The sequence below is a fragment of the Narcine bancroftii genome, chromosome 7 (genome assembly GCF_036971445.1).
Source record: "Narcine bancroftii isolate sNarBan1 chromosome 7, sNarBan1.hap1, whole genome shotgun sequence".
Classification (NCBI taxonomy): domain Eukaryota; kingdom Metazoa; phylum Chordata; class Chondrichthyes; order Torpediniformes; family Narcinidae; genus Narcine; species Narcine bancroftii.
Window position 1 is genome coordinate 2,843,397 of NC_091475.1, and position 24,127 is coordinate 2,867,523.

Below are 24,127 nucleotides of genomic sequence, written 5' to 3' on the forward strand. Positions count from 1 at the left end.
TTGAACAAAACGTTAGATGGAATAGCCAAGACAGATTGTCAGTAATTTTATTCTCTGACTCACAATGTGAAAATACTATGGAAAAAATTGACTGGTTTAGTATAAAATTGAGGCTGGAGTTTGTTTTGTATGTTGTATCTACTACTTTCTCAAAGTCACCATATAATTTTATGACAATGAGAAATATCAGTGTCTACATGGAACCCGAGTGTAATTTGCTCTCAATTTAGTTATGTAACGTTCTGGTGTATTTTACTGGTAACACATCTCCCTCCGACCTTGTTTAATCAAAGTAGTTCTATATTAAATTTTCGTTTTTTTGGTGTTGAAGTCCTTGTTTGGAAGTAGAATTAATCTTGTATTTTATATACTGCAAATTGTTTTCATTTGCACTCATAAAGGACATGTGGAATCCTAAAACAGTCTGCAGACTTGGCATCATTTCTGGTTCTTGCATCTGGTATTCACCTTTTATTTCTTGTTAGTTGTGATCCACACACCTACAGGATGTACAGACTGCTGAATTGAATGATACCAAACCAAATTTAATCTACAAAGAAAACCAAAACCTCCTTGAGTATTCATTAAACTCTTAAGTGTAGTGCTGCTTTGAACATGCCAAATTTGATCATAACACTAGTACCAATGACCAGAAGGAACTAGTTCACAAATTACAGAATTCAGTCTGTGCATTCGTCATCCTGCTCTAGTATCAATGCTACTGGCATTTCGTTCATCTCCAAAAATACCTATTTTCCTGAGGCAATAATGAAAGCAGCTGAATGATGTCAAAATAGTGAAGCAATTAGTATCGAAGCAACTAATTGGGTTTTAACTTTTTAGAGCTCTGGCATGAACCTTTTCTTTCTGAATAACTTTTGTGAATTTGTGTATTCTAATTGTGTTTATCTCTTATGAGTTAGTAAATCTCGCATTACAATGTCCTTGATGTGACTGGCATTAAGTCAACTGAATTTTAACCTTAAATTGAACAAATATTGTGCAAGAAGTCAACTGAAAGAAGTTTATTATCCTAGTTTGAAAAGTTACGTCTTAAATATGATATTTATTGTCACAATTTATATACAGTGGTAGATAGCCATCGGAAAAACAGCTCATTTTTCACTAATCATATACTGACTTTACTTAAATGCTGAAGACAGCTATTTGTGAAAGTAAAATTGGACAATAAAAAGCAAAACAAAATGTGATCGTATGATTAAAGCAAATTGATCAAATCACTGAACCTTTAAATGTTAAACGGTTTTTAGTAGCTGACAGCATTGTATGAACAGTCCCTTAGTTTTTATCAGAATCAGGTTTTATCTTGTCAATGTTGCACTATATTGAGTTTCTACAATTGTAAGATGTTTGGAGATTTGCCAAATGCATAGATTTTTAAGACACAATACCAAAAATCAACATTGTTATATTTAAACCATTTTTTGTCTTCATCTTCCACATCCATCTACCCTCTGTACTGAGAATGGAGTTGTACTTCAGTAACAGCATGGCTGAAAGGTAGGAGGCGTGGTGCAATTACCCACTAATCCAACAATTTGTTCAACAAATTTGCTTGTTAAATCCTTGTCATCTCTCAGCAAAAAAATAAGCAATTTAGACACTCAGTGGGATAAATTGCCTATCTCTTCCTAAAGTGAAAATGTTTTTTTTTTAAATTATTGAAAGTAGTGTTACAGACCCAGAGGACCTCAAAATCCAACAGCACTAGAAATTCACAAAGGCAAATGGTTACTTCAACAAGTGGTTTTTCATTTCCTTTCAACATAAAAACAGGATCAAACTTTAACTTAATTACTGTTAACTTAACCCCCTTCTAATTCTAAGTGTTTGTGTACGTAATGTGTGTATGTTCAGAAAAGTTCTTTAATTCACAGTCCAATCTCACTTCTCATTTTTCCCAAGTTCACTGGTTGCAGGCAATTCTTATACTGTGCTCAGAATTTAACATTTATGAATTTCACTAGGCTTCAGTGCTTGAAAAGTAAAATAGTTACTGCTCAGAAAGTTTCTTGTCAATTTTTAGAGAGAGATTTGTTGCTCGATGGACACAAACTAATTCCTTCCAATCAGCCACTTCTGTGACTTGCTGAAGAAACTTGCCCCACGAGGGTTTTCCAGATAACCTCTTTTCTCCAGGTCACCACAGAATTCCATTCTCTTTCCCCCCCCCCACACTTATTTCAAGTGAAACATTATACAGCCAGCCATCTCCTCTTGTATGGGTCACAAGGGCTTTGAACAGGCTGAACTAAGAACTCACAACCCTTCTTCAAAATGGGTTTTTATTCACAAACTTGCCAACTTGTCCTCTTCCAGTCCCAGCTGCTGCTTAACTGTGGAACTGAATTCTTTCTTTCAGACAAAACCACATGACCCTCTTAGAACAGCACACTGCATTCAGACAGACTGCAGCACTGCACACCATGTCCAATTAACACCTACTTGTGAAGTCTCTATAGGCATTCTTCAAAGTTTCTGCAAAGGGACTCGGAGCCCGGACTGTCTGACTTGAGCAGAGCTCTGGCAGTTTAAATGAGATCTATTTTGAAATGTTTGTATTTGTTTGTGACCTACACTTAAAAAAAATCATAATTTATCTCCTTTAAAACATCTATATACAATATAAAATATAACATGATCTGTCACAGAAAATGCTGGAAAATTCATCAAGTCAGATGGCATCAGAGGAAGGTACAACAATGATCAAGTTTTAGGCTCACAACTTCTCATGAGAAAAGTTAGACAAGTCAATTGCAGAGAAGTCTGATGGGGTGGAGACCAGGAGAAACAGTGATACACGGTGACAAAGATTTATCAATTGAAGATGATCAGTTTGGAGATGGTGTGCAAGCAGAAATGGGAGTGATAAATAGTACCAGAACATGAGAAATAAACATTTCATGACAGGACCAGAGTAAAAGAGTGCAAGGAGGTCCAGAGTAGATATGCATGCATTGCAGGAAAGATGTGGATGCCATAGAGAGGGTGCAGAGGAGATTTACAAGGATGTTGCCTGGATTGGAGAGCACACCTTATGAGGATAGGTCCAAAATGGCTAACACCAGGGGACAAAGTTTTAAGGTGCTTGGGAGTAAGAACAGGCGGAATGTATGAGGCAATTTCTTCACACAGAAAGTAGTGGGCAATGGAGGTATAGGCAGGTACAATAGGATCTTTTAATAGACCATTAGATAGGTACATGGAACAGAGAAAAATGGAGGATTATGCAATAGAGAGATTCTAGGCACAACATTGTGGGCTGAAGAGCCTGTACTATGCTATAGATTTCTATGTTCTACATTCAGTCTAAATCCAAGTTCCTGTAGCATCTGTGACAGAGTATATAGAAATGTTTTTGGGAGATGAATTGGGAAAGGTTTCTTAGGGTAGGTCACATACAAACACTTTAAAATAGATCTTATTTGAAATACTGGAGATGTAGTAGCTCTCACCCCCTTTTGCAAGAGCTTTGAAGAGTGCTCAAGAGATGTCATTAATGGATTATTGCTTATCAAAGGGAACAGATGAAAGAGCAGGCTGGAGTCGCTGCTATCTGAAAGGAGAATTTGCTGTTGTAAGAGGGCCATATGGTTTTGTAAGCACAGAGAGTCAAACAGGCTTTCTCTCAGTCTCCGTGTGTGAGAGGGAGAAGCAGAGATCACTTGACAGTGTCAGCCAGCAGAAGTTGTTGGGACTGAAACAGGACAAGCTGGCAAACTTTTGGAAGACAGCCTGGTCCAAGCCCTTGTGGTTCATGAAAGAGGAGAGGACTGGCTGTCTAATGTTTCACTTGGAATAAGAGAAACAAAAAGGAACTCTGTGGTGACCTGAAACAAAGAGGTTTATCATCTGGAGAACCCTGGTGGGGCAAGTTTCACCAACAAGACACCAAGGTGACTGATGGAAGTACCTCAGCTGTGGATGTCCTGGAATAACACATCTCTCTCTGAAAACCAACACGAACCTTCCTAAGTGGTAACCATTTACCTTTCGAGCACCAAAGCCTGGTGAACTTTATACATGTTAAATTCTGTACACGGTATAAGAATTGCCTGCAACCAGTGAACTTGGAGGAATGAGAAGTAAGATCGGACTGTGAACCAAAGAAGTTTTCTGAACTTACACACATATTACACAGACATGCGCTTAGAATTAGAAGGGGGTTAAGTTAATAATAGATAAAGTTTGATTCTGTTTTCACGTTTAAAGATAATTAAAAACAATTTTTGTTTAAGTAACCATTTGTCACGGTGAATATCTATTACTGCTGGGTTTATGGGTCCTCTGGGCTTGTAACACATCTTAAACAATATTGTGCAGTCACACTAGGAAATGCAGTTAGCGAAAGAATCACATCAATTGCAGGAGTACCAAACAGTGTTGGTTATGATGTAATTTCATGGACATGAGGTTCAGGAACATAACTCATGTAATGTATAACAAGTATTGGGGGTGGGGGAAACAGCAAATAAAAACCCAATTATAATGTTTGGAGGGATGAAGAAGATGAACATTATTCCAAGGTGAAAAGGGTTGATTTTAATAGGATAGGAATAACTTTGTCTGGGTAAATTGGACTGAAAGCTTGGAAGGCAAAAGTATAATTGAGCAATGGGATTCTTTAAACGGAAATATTTCTGCGTGCATTATAACGTCTGCTCAAATGGGGGAAAAAGGAGAATAACGACATTGAAAGGGAATAAAAAAAAGAACATGACAGCAAAAGACCTTCAGCCACAATGTTGTACTGACGTATGGAATTCTATTGCACAACAATCTAATCCTTCCCTACCTCACACTCATAAGTCTTCATTTTTCTTGCAACCACATGCCTTTCGAGGAGTTTTTTTGAATGTCCCTGTTGTACTGGCCTCCACCACTATCCCTGGCACCCACCACTCTGAGCAAAAGAAAATCATGCCTCTACATCTTCCCTAAATAATCCTCCACTCACCTTAAACCGGTGTCCTCAGGTATTTGCTATTGTCGCTGACTGTCCACCCTATCCACGCCTCCCACAATCTATTAAATCGCCTCTCGTCCTTGAAAAGCCTTGGCTCAGTCAACCTTGCTTCATAGGTTCTCAAATCCAGGCAACATCTTGGTAAATCTCCTCTGCAGTCTCTCTAAACCTCCTGCTTTTCCTTTAATGAGGCAACCACAACCGAATGCAATACTTCAAATGTGGTCTAACCAGTTTTATAAACCTGTAACATGCCTCATGGCTCTTGAACTCGTACCCCCAACATATGCCTTCTTAACCACCCTTTCAACTTAGTTACAGCAACCTTGAGGAATCGATGGACCTGGATTCCAAAATCTCTTTGTTCATCCACATTGTTATGGATCCTTGTACTCTACCTACATGTTTGACCTTCCAAAGTGTAGCATTTCACACTTATCAGGGTTTAATTCCATCGGCCACTTTCCTGCCCATCTCAGCGTCCTGTCTATATTACTGACTGTAACCTACGACAACATTTGATACAATCCGCACCTTCAAATTTTGTTAGCACACAAAAGTGAATCCAAAAATATTATACAGGCACGTGAACAAGACAAGGATTTTAAGAGAGTGAAACACCAAAATTTGGAGATGCTGTGATTGGAATAAAAACATATATGCTGGAGGAACTGAGTAGGTCTCACAGTGACCTTGGATATAGTACTGAGGTTTCTGGTCTGAGCCCTTCTGGGCCTGTGCTCCTCCCTCTGTGTTTTCTTCCCTTCTCCCTCACCTTTTTAATCAGGTGCCTGCCTGCCTTTTGCTCATACTTTGAAGAAGTTCTCAGGCCTAAAACATCAATTGTACATCTATGGATGCTGCAAGACTTGCTGGGTTCTTCCAGCATTTGTGTTTTTACTAAGGATTTTGAGAGAAGTAGGAAGAGTCAATAAGACTGAAGAGAACATTTTCTGAAGGAAGCAGTGGCATTAAATTAATACATTGCACTGGGCTTCACAAAGAAAGATTCTGCTGGAGACTTGGCTGAGGAAGATGTCTGTGAGATTCTTTTTGGGATAAAGAAGAATAAATAGAAGGTAGTAGAAAGTTTAGCTTTAGAAAGTTTGATGGATATGCCCAGATGGGATGGATCCGACCTTGCTGAAAGGACGTGGAAGGAAATCGCAGAAACTTTAGCCATAATCTTTCAAATATTTGTAGGTTCATGGGTGATGCCTGACAATTAAATATTGTAGTTAGTACACCCCTGTTCAAAAAGGATTGTGGAGATGAACCCAGTAATTGCAATGTTGAGAAAAGATCCAAAATAATAATGAGGCCCTGTTCAAAAAGGATTGTGGAGATGAACCCAGTAACTGCAATGTTGAGAAAAGATCCAAAATAATAATGAGGGACAAAATTAGAAGTTATTTGGAGAAGTGTTGATTGCTTACAAAAGGTAGCATAGGTTACTTGAGGCAATTTGTGTAGAATTAAATTACAAAGTTTTCTTTCTGCAGTAATAAAGAAGGTCAATGGAAGAAATGTGGTTAATAAGGTAGTTGAGAAGATGCCATGAATAAATGAGGTTGTGTCTAAGTGGATAGAAAATTGGCAGAGTTAATAGGGACAGGAGAGGGTGCATGGAATTGTATGGCATGAAAACTGGCCCTTCAGCAGAACTTGTCCAAGGTGACTAAGATCCTTAACCATCCTAATCCTATTTGGGCCCATTTCCCTCTAAACATTTCCTATCCATGTACCTTTCCAAATATGCATTAAACACTGTAATTGGCCCTGCCTCTACCACCTTCTCTAAAAACTTGATTCATATACACTCAACATCCTGTGAGAAAATCTTGGCCCTCAGATCCCCTTTAAATCTTTCCCCTCGGATCTTCAATCTAGCCTTCAACTTTAGGTTCCCCACCCTGGGGAAAGAAAGACTATGATTGTCTAATATATCCATTTAATAATGTTATAAACATCTATTACTGCTTCCTTCTGCCTCATTTGCTTCAAGGCAAAGTCTCATATAATTTCTTCTTGTAAACTAAAACGTGTCTAGGCAATATCCTTGTGTATCTTCTTTTGCAGCCACTCTATTTAGTGAAAGGTTGTTTGATGAACTTGGTGGGAGGGGTTGGAGAGAGGAGATGTGTGGGGCATACATAGTGGATTTCCCTGGAGGTAGGACCACCACTTTTCCTGATACGTTGGACTAGGCTGTCCATAGCACAATTTCCAGATTTGCAGATGACATAAAATCTTAGAGGCTAGTGATCCACAAGGAACATGGTAAGTGACTCAAATGAGAGATGAGTGGAAAGGACAAATGGGTGGGAGTTGAAATTTATTGCTGAGAAATACGCATTTCAGCGGGCAAAGTAAAAAATAAGCTATGTAGATACCAATGGACATACAAAATGGTTAAAAATATATAATTCCATGGGAAGAGGAAAGAATGGAAAACCTAACAAGTCATGATGGACCTTCAATGAACCCTGAATTACATGATATTTTGCTCAGTTGTAGAAACAATTCTTTAGGAGAGACATGAAGACTTTAGATTCCATGGAGATATGGTAGAAGTATTTAAAATTCTGCCACATAAAGAGTGGTCAAGAACTAGAAGATGTTGAAAGAGGGTGATTAGCAAATGAACCAAAAGCAACACTTTTTTTTTGCACAATGATTAATCTGGTCTGGAGTGCACTACCAGGAGTAGGAATCGGGATGAATTTAATTGTCACATTCAAAAGGGAGATGGATAGTATCTGAAAGTGGAAAAAATTGCCAAGGCTCTGGTGAGAGGCTGGCTGTGGGATAGAGCTGGTTGGAACACCACAATCTTTTTTTTTTTAAACGGTTTAACTGTTGACATATCGTAGTTTATTGATGTGTTCACATTACAGTATATGCATTTCTGCTCTTAAAGTGTATATTATTACAGTAAAACTCTCCTCGAAATACAGTGCAAAATTACAGGGGAAAAGATCAAAAAAGCTCAATGCAATCTCCCAACTTTTCTCCACAACTCTCAATGAATACCACCTTGACGATTATGATCTATAAATTTATAGATAGGCTAAGTTAAGGTCCCTTATAAATCAAAAACAATTCCCCTTGACTTCTGGGGCCGGCATATTGATTTTCCCTCCTTGTCTTTTCGCTTCTGCGATATTTAATCAACTGTGGTTGTTTCCATTGATTAACATTGCAGAAGTTAGTCTAGTAATTGTTTAATCACTGACATCTAGTGATGAAACCAAGTCCCTTGCTAATCATGGAGCACCTTTGGCATGGGGAATACTTAGTGGTGTGCGGGCAGAAAGAAAAAGGTTGAGAACCACTGACGGAACACCACAATCTGATGCGCTTCCTTTTATGATGCAACCATTCTGTGGTTTGATGTCCTCCCTGGTCTTTTTGCCCCATGAAAATAAGGTGAGTTCCTCTCCATCGACCCAATCTTAACCATCTATCAAATTGTCTGATTTTTTTTTTAATTTCAAGGAGTACAACTGTAGAACCCCCTTGTCTATCCCTTACTGAAATCCCCCAATTCTAAGAATCCCATCTGCATTGAAATGGTTGTACATGGCAAATCTGGTGACTCTCTTCCACCAAGCAGCTGAAAAATTAGTCTTGGTGTCACACAGCATGGAACAGGCTGTTTAGAATAACTTGTCCACGCCAACCAAGTTGGCATTCTATGTGCATCCCATTTGGGAACAGGCTGTTTCGAATAACTTGTCCACGCCAACCAAGTTGGCATTCTATGTGCATCCCATTTGGGAACAGGCTGTTTCAAATAACTTGTCCATGCCAACCAAGTTGGCATTCTATGTGCATCCTATTTGCTTCCATTTGGTCCATCACTTCCTATCCAGATTCTACGTTATGATTTGTGCTTTTAAATACTGGCATATAGCCTGTAGTTTTCAATATTGGCACCTTCCCTATAAATTCTTTATTTTAAATCTATAGGGGTTTCAGAGTTGGCCCAGTTATGTCGAATAACAATAGCAATTGTTAGCACTTGCCCGAGTTTTGAGATGTCCATTCCAGCCAAGGCAATGCCCATACTCATTTTGTAACTTTGCTAGTTTCTGGTGAAGACAGTTTAAAGAAATAACTTAAAACATCTGTTCCACTCACAATGGAATCTATCCATAATGACTGCTGTCAGCATAGCTAAAATGGATCTTATTAGCCTCCACGCTTACAAACTAATCGCAGAAAATGCCAAAATGGTGTATTGTAAATTGAAGGATGTAACTACTTTCTATATTCCAAAATTACTGTTTGTTTCAAACTCTACAAGATTAGCAATAAAAAGTAGGAACAACTGCAGATATTGATGGACGTGACAAGACCATGTCTTGTCGCACAGACTAAAAGCAGTGGGTGTAGATTTCACTCAGTTCTTTCTCCATTTTAATTTTTTTGTAGAAATGTGTTAATGAATTCACTGATAGTTGATTCTTTGTTTTTGGCAAATGAGCCACTTCAGTTCAAGAGTTTCTGCCTCGTGCCTGAAATATGTGTAAATTGATTATTATGTGTATGAAAAATTCATTCTGCTTTGAATCCATCGGAGTCTAGACATGAGGTCATTTTTATTGTATGGATCAAATAAGCAGTTTTTTAACAGTTCTCTTTGTTGGCCCTCTGCCCACTCCCCCATCACTTGTCAATCTCTTTCACCCTCCCTCTTCTATCTATCTCTTGCCTGTTGATCTGTGTTCCTCCCATTCTCTCCTCCCCACCCCTTCGATTTTGGGCAGCTGCCTGATTTTTGGGGCACCTGAAGAAGGGCTCGGATCCTAAACATTGACTGCTTTTGCTTTTTATGGAAGCTGCGTGCCCTGCTGAGTTTCTCCAGCACTTTTGTGCACTTCACTACACTCCAGCATCTGCATCTTTTCTCGTTTACCTCCAATTTTGTAACATAATCCAATTTTTGACCAGAAAAATTTAAACGGCAACTTTCTTTTTTTCTGAACCAATTTTATTTATTAATGATTAGATAACATTTATTAGTAGTTCAATACAATTTGGTCGATTAGAAAATCAGTATCATAAAACAGATTAGATTAGTCAAGGAAAAAGCATCAAATCTCCTGAGTGTGTTCTGCCACTTGCTGAAGTAATAGCTGATTGGTACCTCTTCGATCTGCCTTTCTTCCATATCACCTGATTGTTAGATTATAAATGTCAATAGACCTTGTAACCTCTTGTTCTCAAACACTGCTTACTAAAATCAGTACTTTTTATTCATTCATGGGCTTGGAGCATTCACTCTACATCCCTAATTTCCCACAACTAAAAATCAACAGACCAAGTCATTGATGAATTCAACAATTTCCTTTCCCTGGACAATGCAAATGAACAATTCAAAGGTTGCATGATCTTTAACTCTAGATTTTCATTCAAATCTCTCAGGAAGCCTTTGTGGGATTTCAACTTCAACCCCTGGTCGATGTCTCGGCATCACTTCATCACTTACTGTATCCTGGCCCTAAGTTTCCTTGCCTTTCTCTCTCTTTATCCTTTTGAATTAAATATTCATTTTAAACACAAAGGAATACATTGGAGCTTGTGAAATTCATTCTCTTAATTTGTTATTTTGAATATCAGCTAACCTTTCTCAAAAGCTAATGCATCAATGCCAAAATCTGGTGTGGAAAGCAAAAGGTGGAGCTTGTTCTTTTATATTTCAGCTCCTAGAAATTCCTTTTTTGAAATTGTGAAGATATGACTTGTCTTGCTCAAATCTTTTACTGTCCATATAGCATGCCAATTGCCATAGTCCACTTATTTAGTTCAAAAGGTTTAGAAATTCATCCACAGATGCCCATGTTTAACTTGCAAAATTAGTTTATGCATGGAATGCTGCTTCTAAAATCCCATTCCACTTATTTTATGCAGAATGCGATGTGCAGCCACGACTTGCATTGTTCGCATGTGTCTATAGCTGAATCAATATTCCTTTCAAGATAACTAGTTACTTTTATCTACATTTTTATAATGTCAACTTGATCTTTGTTTTCCCCTCTTTCATTTCCATTTAAACAGACCATAAGGTTCAAATACATTTTTGGAAGACTAAATGTAAATAGGAATTGTTAAATAATTCAATTATACAGTAAAACCCCTGGTATCTGGCACCTATAGGGATTGGTAGATGCAGGATAAGTGAATTTTCCAGTTGCCTGAGATTGTGTGTTGTGTGATTGGCGAACTAACTGCAAGGTGCACCAATTTTAAATTTCTGTTTCTTTTACCTATTTCCGCAATTTTCTTTGCCGTTGCTCGAGGCTGCTGGTTGCTTGAATTCCAGATGACAGGGGTTTTAGTGCGTTAAACTGGCGTGAGAATTCTTAATTTGAAACTGCCATTTTTCAAAACAAAATAACCTTTTCAGCGAGTATTTGGAAAATTAAACCAGCGCACGACTTGCACATTAAATGACAGAGCCTTGGCCAATGTAGAAAATAAAAACCTTGAGATTCAGATGCATAGTCCCTGAAAGTGGTGACATGGTTGGACAAGGTCCTGAAGAAGACACTTGACATGCTTGCCTTCATGAAGTCTAAAGTTGGGATGTTATGTTAAAACTATACCGACATTAGTGAAATCACACTTGGTACGTGTGTAGATCTGGTCGCCTATCAGTAAGAAGACTGATGAGCTGCAAAGAGAATAGAAAAAATTCACAAGGACCTTACTGGGACGGGAGGGTTTGAGTTTACAAGGAGGGATGAGAGACTTCTGGGGCTTTTTCTCCATTTAAATGGAGTGCAAGAAGATGAGGGCTGACATAGAGATGTATAATCATGAAAGGTACAATAGATGAGGTGAATGATCAGCTTCCGCACCCTTCCCCCCCCCAGAACAGGAGAGAGCATAGATAAAATAAGAAAGGGCAGATTTAAAAGGGAGGTGAGAGACAACTTCATCACACAGAGGATGTGGGCAGGTGGAATAAGCTGCTAGAGGAAGTGCTAGAGATAGATACAATAACAATGTAGAAAAGACACTTGGACAAGGACACGGATAGGAAGGATGTTGGCCAAACACTGGCAAATCAGAGTAACTTGGGCATCTTGGCCATCATACGCGAGTTGGGCTTCAGGACCCGTTTCTGTGCTGTGTAATTCTAGGACTAGAAAGATGAGAACTGCAGACGTTGGAATCTTGAGTAAGGAGAAGCTGGAAGGACTCCGATCAGGTGGCATCTGTGGAGTGAAACATTTTGGGCCGGGGCCCTTCTTCAAGCTGTGATGGGGAGATGCAAAGCCTAAAAATGGGTGGGGAAGGGGTTGAGGTGACAGAAGACCCCATAAATTAATGCAGGAGAGGTGGAGAGACAGGGAGGGGATAAATACCACAGGGGTTGGGAAAGAAAATTTGTGAGGAAAATCTAGTCTGGAGCAGAGAGCTAGAGGACAGATAGAATGCGAGACCCAATGTATCTGAAGGGGTTCCTGAAATGGTCATCTCCCCTCAACCAGTTCCACTTTCCATCTGTCCTTGACCTGTTCGCCATTCTCTCAACCCCCCCCCCCGTGGTCTCTTCCCTGACCTGGATCTCCCGCCTTCGTTTGCCCAGTGAGTTCTTACCCACCGCCTTTGTGCCTGAACTCGCATTCCCATCCCCGCCTGGAAAGGATCGCGACTTCAGACGGCTGGTGTGACGGTAATCGGATTTGACGTTTGGTTACGGTATTTCCATTCATCAATTCCTTCTGATGCGAAGATAGGGTTAGGGGATCAGTATGATGGTTTAACTTCTGGCGTTACCCAGGCGGGTAATGTGTGGGATTTGGAAAACCAAACTTTGGACAGCGGTCGGCGTCCGAAAGGGTTGGGTGGTCAGAAGGAAAGCAGGTCAGCGTTTCTCTCGTCAAGTCCCACGCCGCTGATATCGGGAAAAGGCGCGGACTCGGGACCAGCTGAAAGTTCGCCCTTTCTTTCTTGACCGGCTGGGGGAGGTTCGCTCTCTGAGAACTTGCCTCCTCGTCCCACAGGGATGGGACCTTTCCTCCCTCGTTTTTTCGGAGCGGTCCCTGGAGGTTTCCAGTCCATTGGGCGCGTTGTCGACGTTTCCAGGGGCCGCGCCTGCCAGGAATTCCCCCCCCCCCCTTTACTGTGAAGATAAAAGTCTCCACCAGCCCCCGCTCGAGCCTCTCGGTTTCTCCCCCCCCCCCCCAATATTTAACTCCTCGTGAACCCCTTCTCCCCACGCGCTTTTGACCAAGGAGCCAGAGAAATCTCCCCCTCCCGCCGACGAAGACTTCGGCCACATCGAAAGCCCCGGGACGGGCCGTTGGGGGGGCGGCGGCGGCGGGACCAGGACCAAGCCCGACCCGATCACTCGCAGCCGAAGGATCCAACTTACCGCAGCGCGTATCAGGGTGATGGCCAGAAGGACGAAAAGCGGGATCGTTCGGAAGACCTGGTGAAAACAAAACATCGCTGTCAGTGCACAGGCGGCGAGGGCAGTCCCGGCTAAAGTGGCCGCATCAGCTTCCTACCATGTCGCTGGGAGCGCAGCTGCAAGGCAACGGACTGGAGCCGGAGAGGGGGACTGCAGGGAGGCTCAGCGCTCCGTTTCAAGGAGGAGCACTCCCCTCCAGCGCGCTTCGCCACACGCAGCCAGCGGAGCAGGAGGCAGCGGGGGGCCGGCTGAGGGGAGCGCGCTCGATGCAGCGACTCGGCTCAGACGTGGCCACTTCGCCACCACCTTCGCCTTTCTTCCGTCCGAGGAGTGGGGGGACGCGACGTGGAAGGAACAGCTGCAGGAATTTGCAGTCCTTATTGGAGGAGCCTCGGTCACGTGACGTCTGGCCCAGCGACGCGAACGTCGGGGTGGCTCGTTGTCCGAGGCGGCCCCGCTTCCCTCGCGGGAACCCGAGCAGGGAGACGGAGAACGAAGCCCTCAAATGGGCGAGGACCCCCCCCCCGCCCTGCAGAAGGAGACCATCTGGGGCGAGCTCAGGAACGTGAGCGCAGGTCTGCTTCCACCCGGGCTGTATCCCGCGTCTCAGTTCAGTGAATAACATTATTATTTCTCCACCGTTTTCTTGGGCGACGTTTTCGAGACAAACAAGGGATATTTCTCCTTCAATCATCTTGTGAAACTGGAATGAGGCACCAGATGTTTCACAAAATCCGAATGCCCACAGTTCGAGGCATCTCACTATTGGGTCACTTGGAGAGTACGGGCTGATATTCCAGAACGAAAGCATGTCATTTCCCCGAGAACCATGTGCAAAAATCCTGACTTGCTGCCAGCAATCGGGTCTAAGATCCACCCACGTGGGCGGGTCTGCAAGGGCTCCACCAACTTCAATAGTCTAATCCCACAATATGCCAAGCTGCAAAAAGAGAGAAAACTGTTAAAAGGAGAGCTAAATATTCACAGTTGCCATTTGTGCTGAAAAGAAAAGGATGTTTCAATAGTGTATGCAGATCTTTTGGTTGTCCAGAGTAGGTTAGGGTTATAAGACTAGGTTTAAGAACTTGACAGCAAGGGGGGGGGGGGGGGGGGGGACGAAGACACAATTCTTGAACCTCGAGATGCTGGAGTTCAGGCATCTGTATCTTCTATCTGAAGGCAGCAACAAGAAGAGACTGATCAGGATGATGGGATCCTTCATGATGTCCATCTCGCATCAATCCCTTCAATGCACACAAGGTTGGAGCCTCCAATGGATGAGGCTAAATGTGCCACTTTCTGCAGCCTTCTGTGTTCCTGTAACTCTAGAGATGGGAGGATATTGGAGGGGTTATACGTGGTATATAGGGCGGGGAGGATATTGGAGGTGGATATTAGAGGGTTATACACAGTCTAACTGGATGGGAGGATAGAGGAGGGTTATACATGATGTAAATATATGGATGGGGGTATATTGGAGGGTTAGACGAGCCTGCAGCTGACGTGGACTTTTTACCCCCTCCATAAATCTTCGTCCGCGAAGCCAAGCCAAAGAAAATACAAAGAAAGAGACAGTATAACTATGGATGGCATATTGGAGGGTTATATACAGTATAACTATGGATGGGAGGTTATCGGAAGGTTATATACGGTACAACTATGGATGGGAGTATATTGGAGGGTTATATACAGTACAACTATGGATGGGAGGATATTGGAGGGGTATATACGGTATAACTATGGATGGGAGGATATTGGAGGGGAATATACGGTATAACTATGGATGGGAGGATATTGGAGGGTTATACATGATATAACTATATGAATGAGGGTATATTGGAGGGTTATACATGGTATAATTATGGGATGGGAGGATATTTGAGGTGTATATTGGAGGGTGATACACGGTATAACTCTATGGATGGGAGGATATTGGAGTGGTATGGACCTAATGCAAGAAGGTACATTGAACAGCATGGACAAGCCATGCCTGTTTCCATTTATATTTACCATGAGAAAAGGCTTTTTTTAACCCTATATAATAGAGCTGCAGTGTTTTGTAACCTCTCAAAGACAGGAGCTGGAAGAGGAGAAAGGTTTGGCCAGGAAGACCTATCCAGCAAGTGTGCTGCAATATGACAAAGAAGCAAAGGACTTTGAATATTTCACTTTTTCAAGATTGTTGTGTTGGAGATTTGCAATACTCTGCTACCGCAGTTGATATTTGTTGGTAGGTCCATAGTTCGAAAGTGATGCTGGTACAATATCAGCATGCTTAATCACTTTGTTTTTATCTCCAGCAGCAGACAGAGACCAATTCATTTTCTCAATGGGCTGAGAGCAGAGACTATGCACCCTGTTTTCAGGCTTTCTGATGATGCAGAGAGATGTCTTATACATTGTGTGAAGGGCAAGAGAGCATGGAGATATACCAGAATCATGAGACATTAGATCACCAGTGTGACAGATTTTTATATTTTATTTTGTATATAGATGTGTTTTAAAGGAGATAAATTGTGGCAGGCTTTTTAGTGTAGGTCACATACAAACACTTAAAAACAGATCTCATTTAAAATGCCAGAGCTCTGCTCAAGCCAGATAGTTCAGGCTCCGGGTGCCTTTGAAAAAAACTTTGAAGGATGCCTGTAAGGACTTCACAAGTAGGTATTAATTGGACATGCTGTGGAGTAATGGATTATTGTTTTGGAAAGCAACAGATGAATGAACTCCGAAGATTAGGTATAATTCCGCAGTCTGAGTGCAGTTTGCTGATATAAGAGGATCATGTGGTTTTCTCTGTGTGTGTGTGTGTGTGTGTGTGTGTGTGTGTGTGTGTGTGTGTGTGTGTGTGTGTGTGTGTGTGTGTGTGAGTGTGAGAAAAAGAGAGAGAGAGTTCAGTTCTATAGTTCAGCAGCAGCAGCTGGGACTGGAACAGGACAAGCTGACAAGCTTGTGGAAAAACCTCATTTTGGTTGTGACTGCTTAGCTCAGCCTGTTCAAAGCCCTGTGGTCCACACAAGAGGAGATGTCTGGCTGCATAATGTTTCACTTGAAATAAGGGAAACAAAATGGCACTCTGTTGTAACCTGAAAGAAAGAGGTTATCATCTGGGAAAACCCTGATGGGGCAAGTTTATTTGGCAAGACACTGAAGTGGCTGATCAGAAGGAATCGGTTGTGGGTGTCCAATGAGCAACAAATCTCTCTGAAAACCAACAAGAACCTTCCTGAGCAGCAACCATTTACCTTTCAAGCCCCAAAACTGGTGAATTTCATAAATGTTAAATTCTGTGCACAGTCTAAGAATTGCCTGATACCAGTGAACTTGGAGGAGTGAGAAGTGAGATTGGACTGTGAATTAAAGAACCTTTCTGAATCTACACACATATTACATACACGTGTGCTTAGAATCAGAAGGGTTATGTTAGGTTAAGTTAATAATAATAATAAAGATAAAGTTTGATCCTATTTTCATGTTGAAAGATAATTAAAAGCAACTTTTGTTTAAGTAACCATTTGTCTTGGTGAATTTCTATTGCCGCTGGGTTTTGGGATCCTCTGGGCTCATAACACCTGTATGTTCCAATAGTTCATGATTACACCCAGAAAATACCACTGGTCAAGAAGAATCATCAGTGGACATCTAAATAACTTCTCTGTTTCGCACCAGTTAGCTGTCAGCATGATCTTTCCATCATATTGCCAAATCAATGGGTGCCAAGGTTGCTGTGCACATCTGGACCCAGATTCCAATGTACTTGAGCTGAATATGATGACAACATGCAGCCTCTTGCAATATAATTGAATGCCATTACAGCAAGGAAACAGGCCATTTTGGCCCTTCTAGTCTGCACTGAACTAAGTCCTCTCCTCTAGTCTCATCTACTTGCACCCTGCCCATAACCCTCCATTCCCCTCCCATCCATATATCGATCCAATTTTTCCTTAAATGACAAAATGGACCCCGCCACCACTACTTCTCCTGGAAGCTCATTCCATACAGTCACCACCATCTGAGTAAAGAAGTTCCCCTTCATGTTACTTGTAAACTTTTGCCACTTAACTCATGACCTCATTTCAATCTCTCCTACCAGGATTCCAATAGACAATAGGAGCTGGAGTAGGCCCTTCGGCCCGTCGAGCCAGCACCGCCATTTTACAGATCATGGCTGATCACTACCATCAGTACCCCTTTCCAGCCTTATCCCCATAACCCTTAACTCCTTTGCCCACTAGAGTCTTATCTAACTCTCTTTTGAACATAATCAGCGAATCTGCCTCTACCACCCTCTGTGGCAGAGCACTCCACAGATTCACACTTCTCTGGGTAAAAAAATGTTTTCTCATCTCCGTCCTAAAGGGCCTACCCTGTATTCTTAAACTATGCCCTCTAGTCCTCGTCTCCCCCATCATTGGGAACAAGTCATCCGACTTCACCCTGTCTATCCCCCTGATGATTTTGTAGACCTCAATCATGTCCCCCCTCATCCTTCTAACTCCATCGGATTACAAGTCCAGTTTCTCTAGCCTTTCAGCATATGTCAACCCCGCCATCGCTGGAACTAACCTCGTAAATCTGCGCTGCACACCCTCTAGAGCTAGTATGTCCTTCCTCAAAATTTTGTAAGGCCCTGCATAAAAAAATCATCATATTTCTGAGAAGCTGTAATCAGCCACAAAGTAAATAACAATTTTTGTTCTTGGAATTTATTTCCTATTCAAGCAGAGTCAGAATGAATCCTTTCAAGGCTATTTTGGATTGTTTGGAAAAGCTATTGACTTGTCTAGTTCTGTCATTATCCTAAACATTTATTTCTGGGTGAACCATTATTATTTGCCAGGATTCATCCTGGAACTCTCATTTAATTAGGGCACTTGCTTCTTCCACAACTCCCTTTGATTTACTCAGTTGGTTTAGCAGAATAGTAAATAGAAACAAAGAGTAAATTTTCTAGCTGCAGGTTATGTACATTAGAGGCAGTGATCTCTACTTCATCAATGGATATTTATCTTTAACCACTTCTCTGCAACGCATTTATGCTGATAATATTTCAGCTTTCTACATCATCTCCGTTGTTTGTTGCAATATTCATAGAAGCGTGGCGAGACTGCCATTATCCTGATGACTTGTGTGTTGAATGACCTCTGACTGTACTGAAACTGTGGATTTTTTTTGTGAGCACAGTTTCCCACAAAGGTTGAGCTGGAGTATGATGTGAGGAATGCAGCCATCTCGCGTCCACCTGATACAAAAATTGCATCAGGGACGTAAAAGTGATTCATGCCTAATGAGGCAAATGACCTTTGTTTCACTTGCCTACTCACCTCTAATAATATCAAAATCATCCAGCAGTCTCCAATCACTTGAGGATTTGCCCTTTTATTGAATGGAAAACCCTTAGAATTAAAGAAAAACAAGATTTATCCTGTGAACTAAAAAACACAAAGGTTGGAGGAACTTAGCTGGTCTTAAAATGTATAGTATCGATGTTTCAGGCCTGAGCCCTTCTTTAAGGAAAGAAGAAGGGCTCGGGCCTGAACTATCAAATTAAGATTCGTTATGTCTGTTAACTGTCTGTAATCTACAATAAAATCTTCAATATCTGGCATCTATGAGGATTGGTAGGTGAATTTTCCAGTTGCTTGGATTCATAAACTGACCACTAGGGGGGGGTGCCAATTTAAAACTTTCCTCGTTTTTACATATTTATTTTCTGCAACTTTTTAATGCTGGTTGTGTGGCTTTTTAGTGTAGGTCACAGTTCACCCATAGGTTGGGGATAGAGCTACACCACACCACGGCTTATCACCCGCAAGCCAATGGGCTGGTCGCCACCTTAAGTCGGTACTTATGGCCCGACTCACCGGTCCCGACTGGGTGGACGAACTGCCTTGGGTGCTCCTGGGCATCCGCTCCACGCCCAAGGAGGATCTGCAGGCGTCATCAGCTGAGCTGGTCTACGGCGCATCGCTGGCACTGCCCAGTGAGTTCATCAACGCACCTCACAAACCCCAGCGGTCACCGCATGAGCTACTTCCCCACCTCCGGTCCCACTTGGATTCTTTCGCACCCCCACCGCCGCCCAGACACGGCACACAGCCATCTTACATCCCCAGCGAGTTGCACTCCGCAGAATACGCTTTTATTCGGTGGGGCCCGCCCGCGACACCTCAGCAGAGACCTTACAAGGGGCCGTACAGGGTTGCCCAGTGTTCAGGGTCTACGTTCGACGGCAGGTGGGAACTGTTTACTGTGGACAGGCTGAAGCCAGCTCACCTCGACCCCACTGAACCAGTGATTGTGGACCAGCCCAAGAAGCGAGGCCGCCAGCTAAAAAAGACATTGGCGCCGGTTCTGGGGGGGGGGGGGGGGTGTCTGTGTGGCGGCATGCCACTAGGCAGGCGAACCGGCCCCGCTTATAATCCACGTGGTGGTCCAGCCGGCCAAAATGGCGCCGTCGGTGGTTTCCCCCTCCTTCTCAGCAGCGAACTCAGAAGCCCGTGCTGGGGGACCACGTGACGCCCGAGTGATGTCAGCGCCTGCCCCCCCCCCCCCCCCCCCCCCAGCGCGGTTCTCAGCCAGGTCTGGGCTGGGAGTGCAAGGCCAGCCCGGCAGCCAGCAATAAACCAGTTTTCTGCTCACTGAGCTCAACCTGCCTGGTTGTGTGTTCTTTCAGTAGCAGTGCAGGTGCCGCTACAGTTGCTTGAATTCAGGATAATGGGGATTTTGCTGTATCTTTACCTCCTGTGGACTCTGCGAGACCAGCTAAGTTCCTCCAGCATTTACTGTGTGCTTTTACCACAATCACAGTGTCTGCGGACTTCTGTGTTATTCTCTGTAGTGATACGACCACCAGCCTACTGAAGGGGGCGATCTCTGCACCTGCAGGAAGACCACGCACCACACGCTCCTTATCCTGCAAACGAAATGCTGTCTTTTCAGTTCTTTCAGTTGCACTGATCAAAGCACCTTCCTTCATCCAGCATTAGTTTCAACATTCCCTTTCTGAACTTAAGTGAGAAACATCCTTCGGACAGGAATTTTGCCACTCAAAAGTTCATCTCTAGTGCTGTGTTAAATGACTGCTGGGTCTTTAAACTACTATCAGATCTAGGCATTGGGAATGTCCCTGAAGACAGGAACTTTCACAGACAAGGACAATGCAGTAACAACTCCCACATTCCTGGAGTGAGGAGAGGCAAACCCCCACCTGAGGGGGAATGTGGGACAGGATTTACAATGAAGTCGAGTCACGGATGTATGCATGTCCCATCAACATCTCCATCTTAAAATTTTAATGAATGTTGGAGCAAAAGAGAGATGCAAAATTTATGATGATCTTTATTATTGTACAGAGTAAAACAACATTAAAAACAATTTAACCATTTGAGGATCAGTCAAATTAAAAAAAAATAACATAATTAAAAGGATAATGAAAAAAAATCTTGAAGTATAATTCTGAGATGAAAGCAAAAGGAGAGCCGATGATGGAATAATTTCTAGGCATCTGCTGTCAAATGCTTCGAAATGGCATCCGACGTGCTTATGTGCACTTGTGATGGGAAGTGTGCGGGATGTCCTCTCAGCAAAGGGTATGAACATAATCATCAGAACTTATGGGCCAGACAGGCAGATCATGACACTAATTAGTGTGCCATGCTGATGCCGGTGTTGCCATGTTCCCAAGTGCACATTCCGGCTACCCCCTTTGCTTTTCTTTCTTTGTGGAGCCTGGGGGAAAAAATTGCATTGCTTGAAGGATCCTGTTCCATTCTCCAACCTCGCCCTCAGTTCCTCAGTAGTGTTATTTTAAAGGGCTCCAAACTATCTGCACTTTAATCACTGGATTATTTCTTCTGGTTTGCTGGCACATTATATGGTTTTTTTTTTAGATGCTGTCTTGCACTTGCTAAGATATGAATAATCTTCAAGGAGTTAGATGGCTGCTGTTAAAGTATTTTATTGGTCTCAGCTTGAACTGAAGCAGTTTGCTTCCAGATGTGAATGCCTGGTGGGCCTACCTCATGAGGGTGAAGGAAAAGCAAGGAACTAAATCCTCTGGGTCTCTCTAGAGAGCAATTCTCTTTCCTTAATTTCAGTAGAGGCTTTGCTTCATAAAAAATGTTTGAGACTGAAATCTACTTGCTGCTATAGTCTCATTATTGATCTGTCCCGATGGCCAGCCAAAGCCATAATTTTTTTATGCCTCCGGATTAGTTTTTAAAATGCTCCCTGCATTTTGCGGTCACAGAAGTTCTGGTTCTGTACACAGACATCTTTTGTTTCCTTTATCTGGAGACCAGTACTGTGCAGCTACCCAATGACATAGGATGCCTTTGCAGCTTGTTGCCTGTCATGCTCCGCATGTGAACCTCATTGTTTTTGTGAACCATAAAAATGCAGCTGTTGCGCAGCCACAGGCAGTGAACATGCAGGTGAATGCCCTTAAGCTTGCCAATACTCACAATGACCTCATTCTTTCAGTCTTCTGCCCCACAAGCATTTGACTCACCATGCCAAGTTCAAAGCTGGCGACGACCTGATGAGAATTAGCCAAACTAGAGGTAACTCTTAATAAGACCAACACCCACAAGCATGTGTACAACGGAAGATCAGTGAAAATGACTCAACCTCATGGAACTTTGTGTAGAATACTTTGAGCATTCTTAAGTAGAACATGTGTTGCCTCAGCTAAATTGGCAGTCATCTCTCTGTGCTTAGCTTCAGTGGGGATTTGGGATTTTGCAAAGTGTTTTCAACTATTTGTAGAAACTATTCAAGGTAAAGCCCTGATCATCAGATAAGTAACTGAAGAGCAGGAGCATGAGGAACAGTGAAGGGAAAGAGGGCAAGCTAGCTTACAATAAAATGGTCCTTCGTCCCTAAATTTGTCATCAGGTATCCTCGATTTTTGCCTTGTTTTCCCATGTGCTCACCTTTTCCTCTCTCACTGACCATCATGTTATCCCTCTTGTCAACACAAAATAAAAATGAGCTCAAATATTTAATGTGAGTTTATTGTCATATGATAAGTACAGAGCAGCCCAAGAAGAATGTAAGTTACAACAATAGTAAAAATGTAAATAACCTCAAATGCCAAGACCTAAAAAGAGATAATAAATATCAAAGGATAGATAAATATCATTGTTCCTATTTGTGCAAGAGGAAAAAAAGTGATGGTTCGGTAGTACAGATAGATCTGTTGCTGGTCCCGAGTTGTTTAATTTTTCATAAAATTTTAATCTCTCCTTTCGCTCACAATGTTTCTCTAATTAAGATGCAATTAGTTATTCTTTATATCAATCAAGAAATTGATCCATACAAGCCAATGAACCATACTGGCACATAATTGATGTGCTAAATGACCTTCTGTTCCACATCGATTCTATGATTTTTGAGCAACATGAAATAATGCAGTGGTTTAACACTACCGAGTGCACAGATTTATTTTGATGTCTGCACATACAAAGACCAATCACTGAATGTTATCTCTATACCTGCTATGGGGAGTAAGCCATTCTCAGAATTGACCATTTATTATTCAGGCCTATAATGTGGAATTTCTACATGGTGGTAAAAGTTGTTATGCAGAATTAGATTAAAGAGTTTTGGGCAAGGATTCTGAGGGTAGTTTTGGGATAGGGCAAAATTTCACAGACAGCTGTGAAAATGCAGACTTTAACCCGCTCTTCTGGAGACTTTAACCCGCTCTTCTGGAGACTTTAACCCGCTCTTCTGGAGACTTTAACCCGCTCTTCTGGAGACTTTAACCCGCTCTTCTGGAGACTTTAACCCGCTCTTCTGGAGACTTTAACCCGCTCTTCTGGAGACTTTAACCCGCTCTTCTGGAGACTTTAACCCGCTCTTCTGGAGACTTTAACCCGCTCTTCTGGAGACTTTAACCCGCTCTTCTGGAGACTTTAACCCGCTCTTCTGGAGACTTTAACCCGCTCTTCTGGAGACTTTAACCCGCTCTTCTGGAGACTTTAACCCGCTCTTCTGGAGACTTTAACCCGCTCTTCTGGAGACTTTAACCCGCTCTTCTGGAGACTTTAACCCGCTCTTCTGGAGACTTTAACCCGCTCTTCTGGAGACTTTAACCCGCTCTTCTGGAGACTTTAACCCGCTCTTCTGGAGACTTTAACCCGCTCTTCTGGAGACTTTAACCCGCTCTTCTGGAGACTTTAACCCGCTCTTCTGGAGACTTTAACCCGCTCTTCTGGAGACTTTAACCCGCTCTTCTGGAGACTTTAACCCGCTCTTCTGGAGACTTTAACCCGCTCTTCTGGAGACTTTAACCCGCTCTTCTGGAGACTTTAAACCGCTCTTCTGGAGACTTTAAACCGCTCTTCTGGAGACTTTAAACCGCTCTTCTGCAATTGATCGATGTTTGGAATTCATATTTATCCACATTAAACTGTTGCATCCTTGGGGTGGCTTAACATTTGACAAAATAACATTCTTTTCACTATGATGTATCTGAAATTTGTAAAGGGGTCACGTGCAAGTTCCCAATAGACTTGACCTTTTAAATATTTTTCACTCAGGAGGTGCAAGAGCCAAACCTGCTGATGAACATTTGCTAGCAGCTAATGCTTTAGAACTGCCCACCTAATTACAGTGGTGACCTAGCCTTTGAGCAATTCCTTCATGGATCATTAAGGATGCATCTTGCACTGACTGGTAGGCTGGAAGGTAATTGTTTTGGCCAT

At 42.3% G+C, this 24,127-nt stretch overlaps 2 protein-coding genes across 5 annotated transcripts in view; one reads left to right on the forward strand and one right to left on the reverse strand.

Moving 5' to 3' along the window:
- fstl1b (follistatin-like 1b) overlaps window positions 1-13,756 on the reverse strand; it is a 73,870-nt gene extending 60,114 nt beyond the window's left edge. The window contains exons 1-2 of the mRNA XM_069888502.1: window positions 13,513-13,756; window positions 13,377-13,433 (exon numbers count right to left, since the gene is read on the reverse strand). Of these exons, the coding sequence (XP_069744603.1) occupies window positions 13,377-13,433; window positions 13,513-13,515 (60 nt within the window). The 5' untranslated portion in view covers window positions 13,516-13,756. The remainder of the gene's footprint in view (window positions 1-13,376; window positions 13,434-13,512) is intronic.
- cd247 (CD247 molecule) overlaps window positions 1-24,127 on the forward strand; it is a 255,004-nt gene that overhangs the window by 54,333 nt on the left and 176,544 nt on the right. The gene's annotated exons all lie outside the window — the stretch shown is intronic.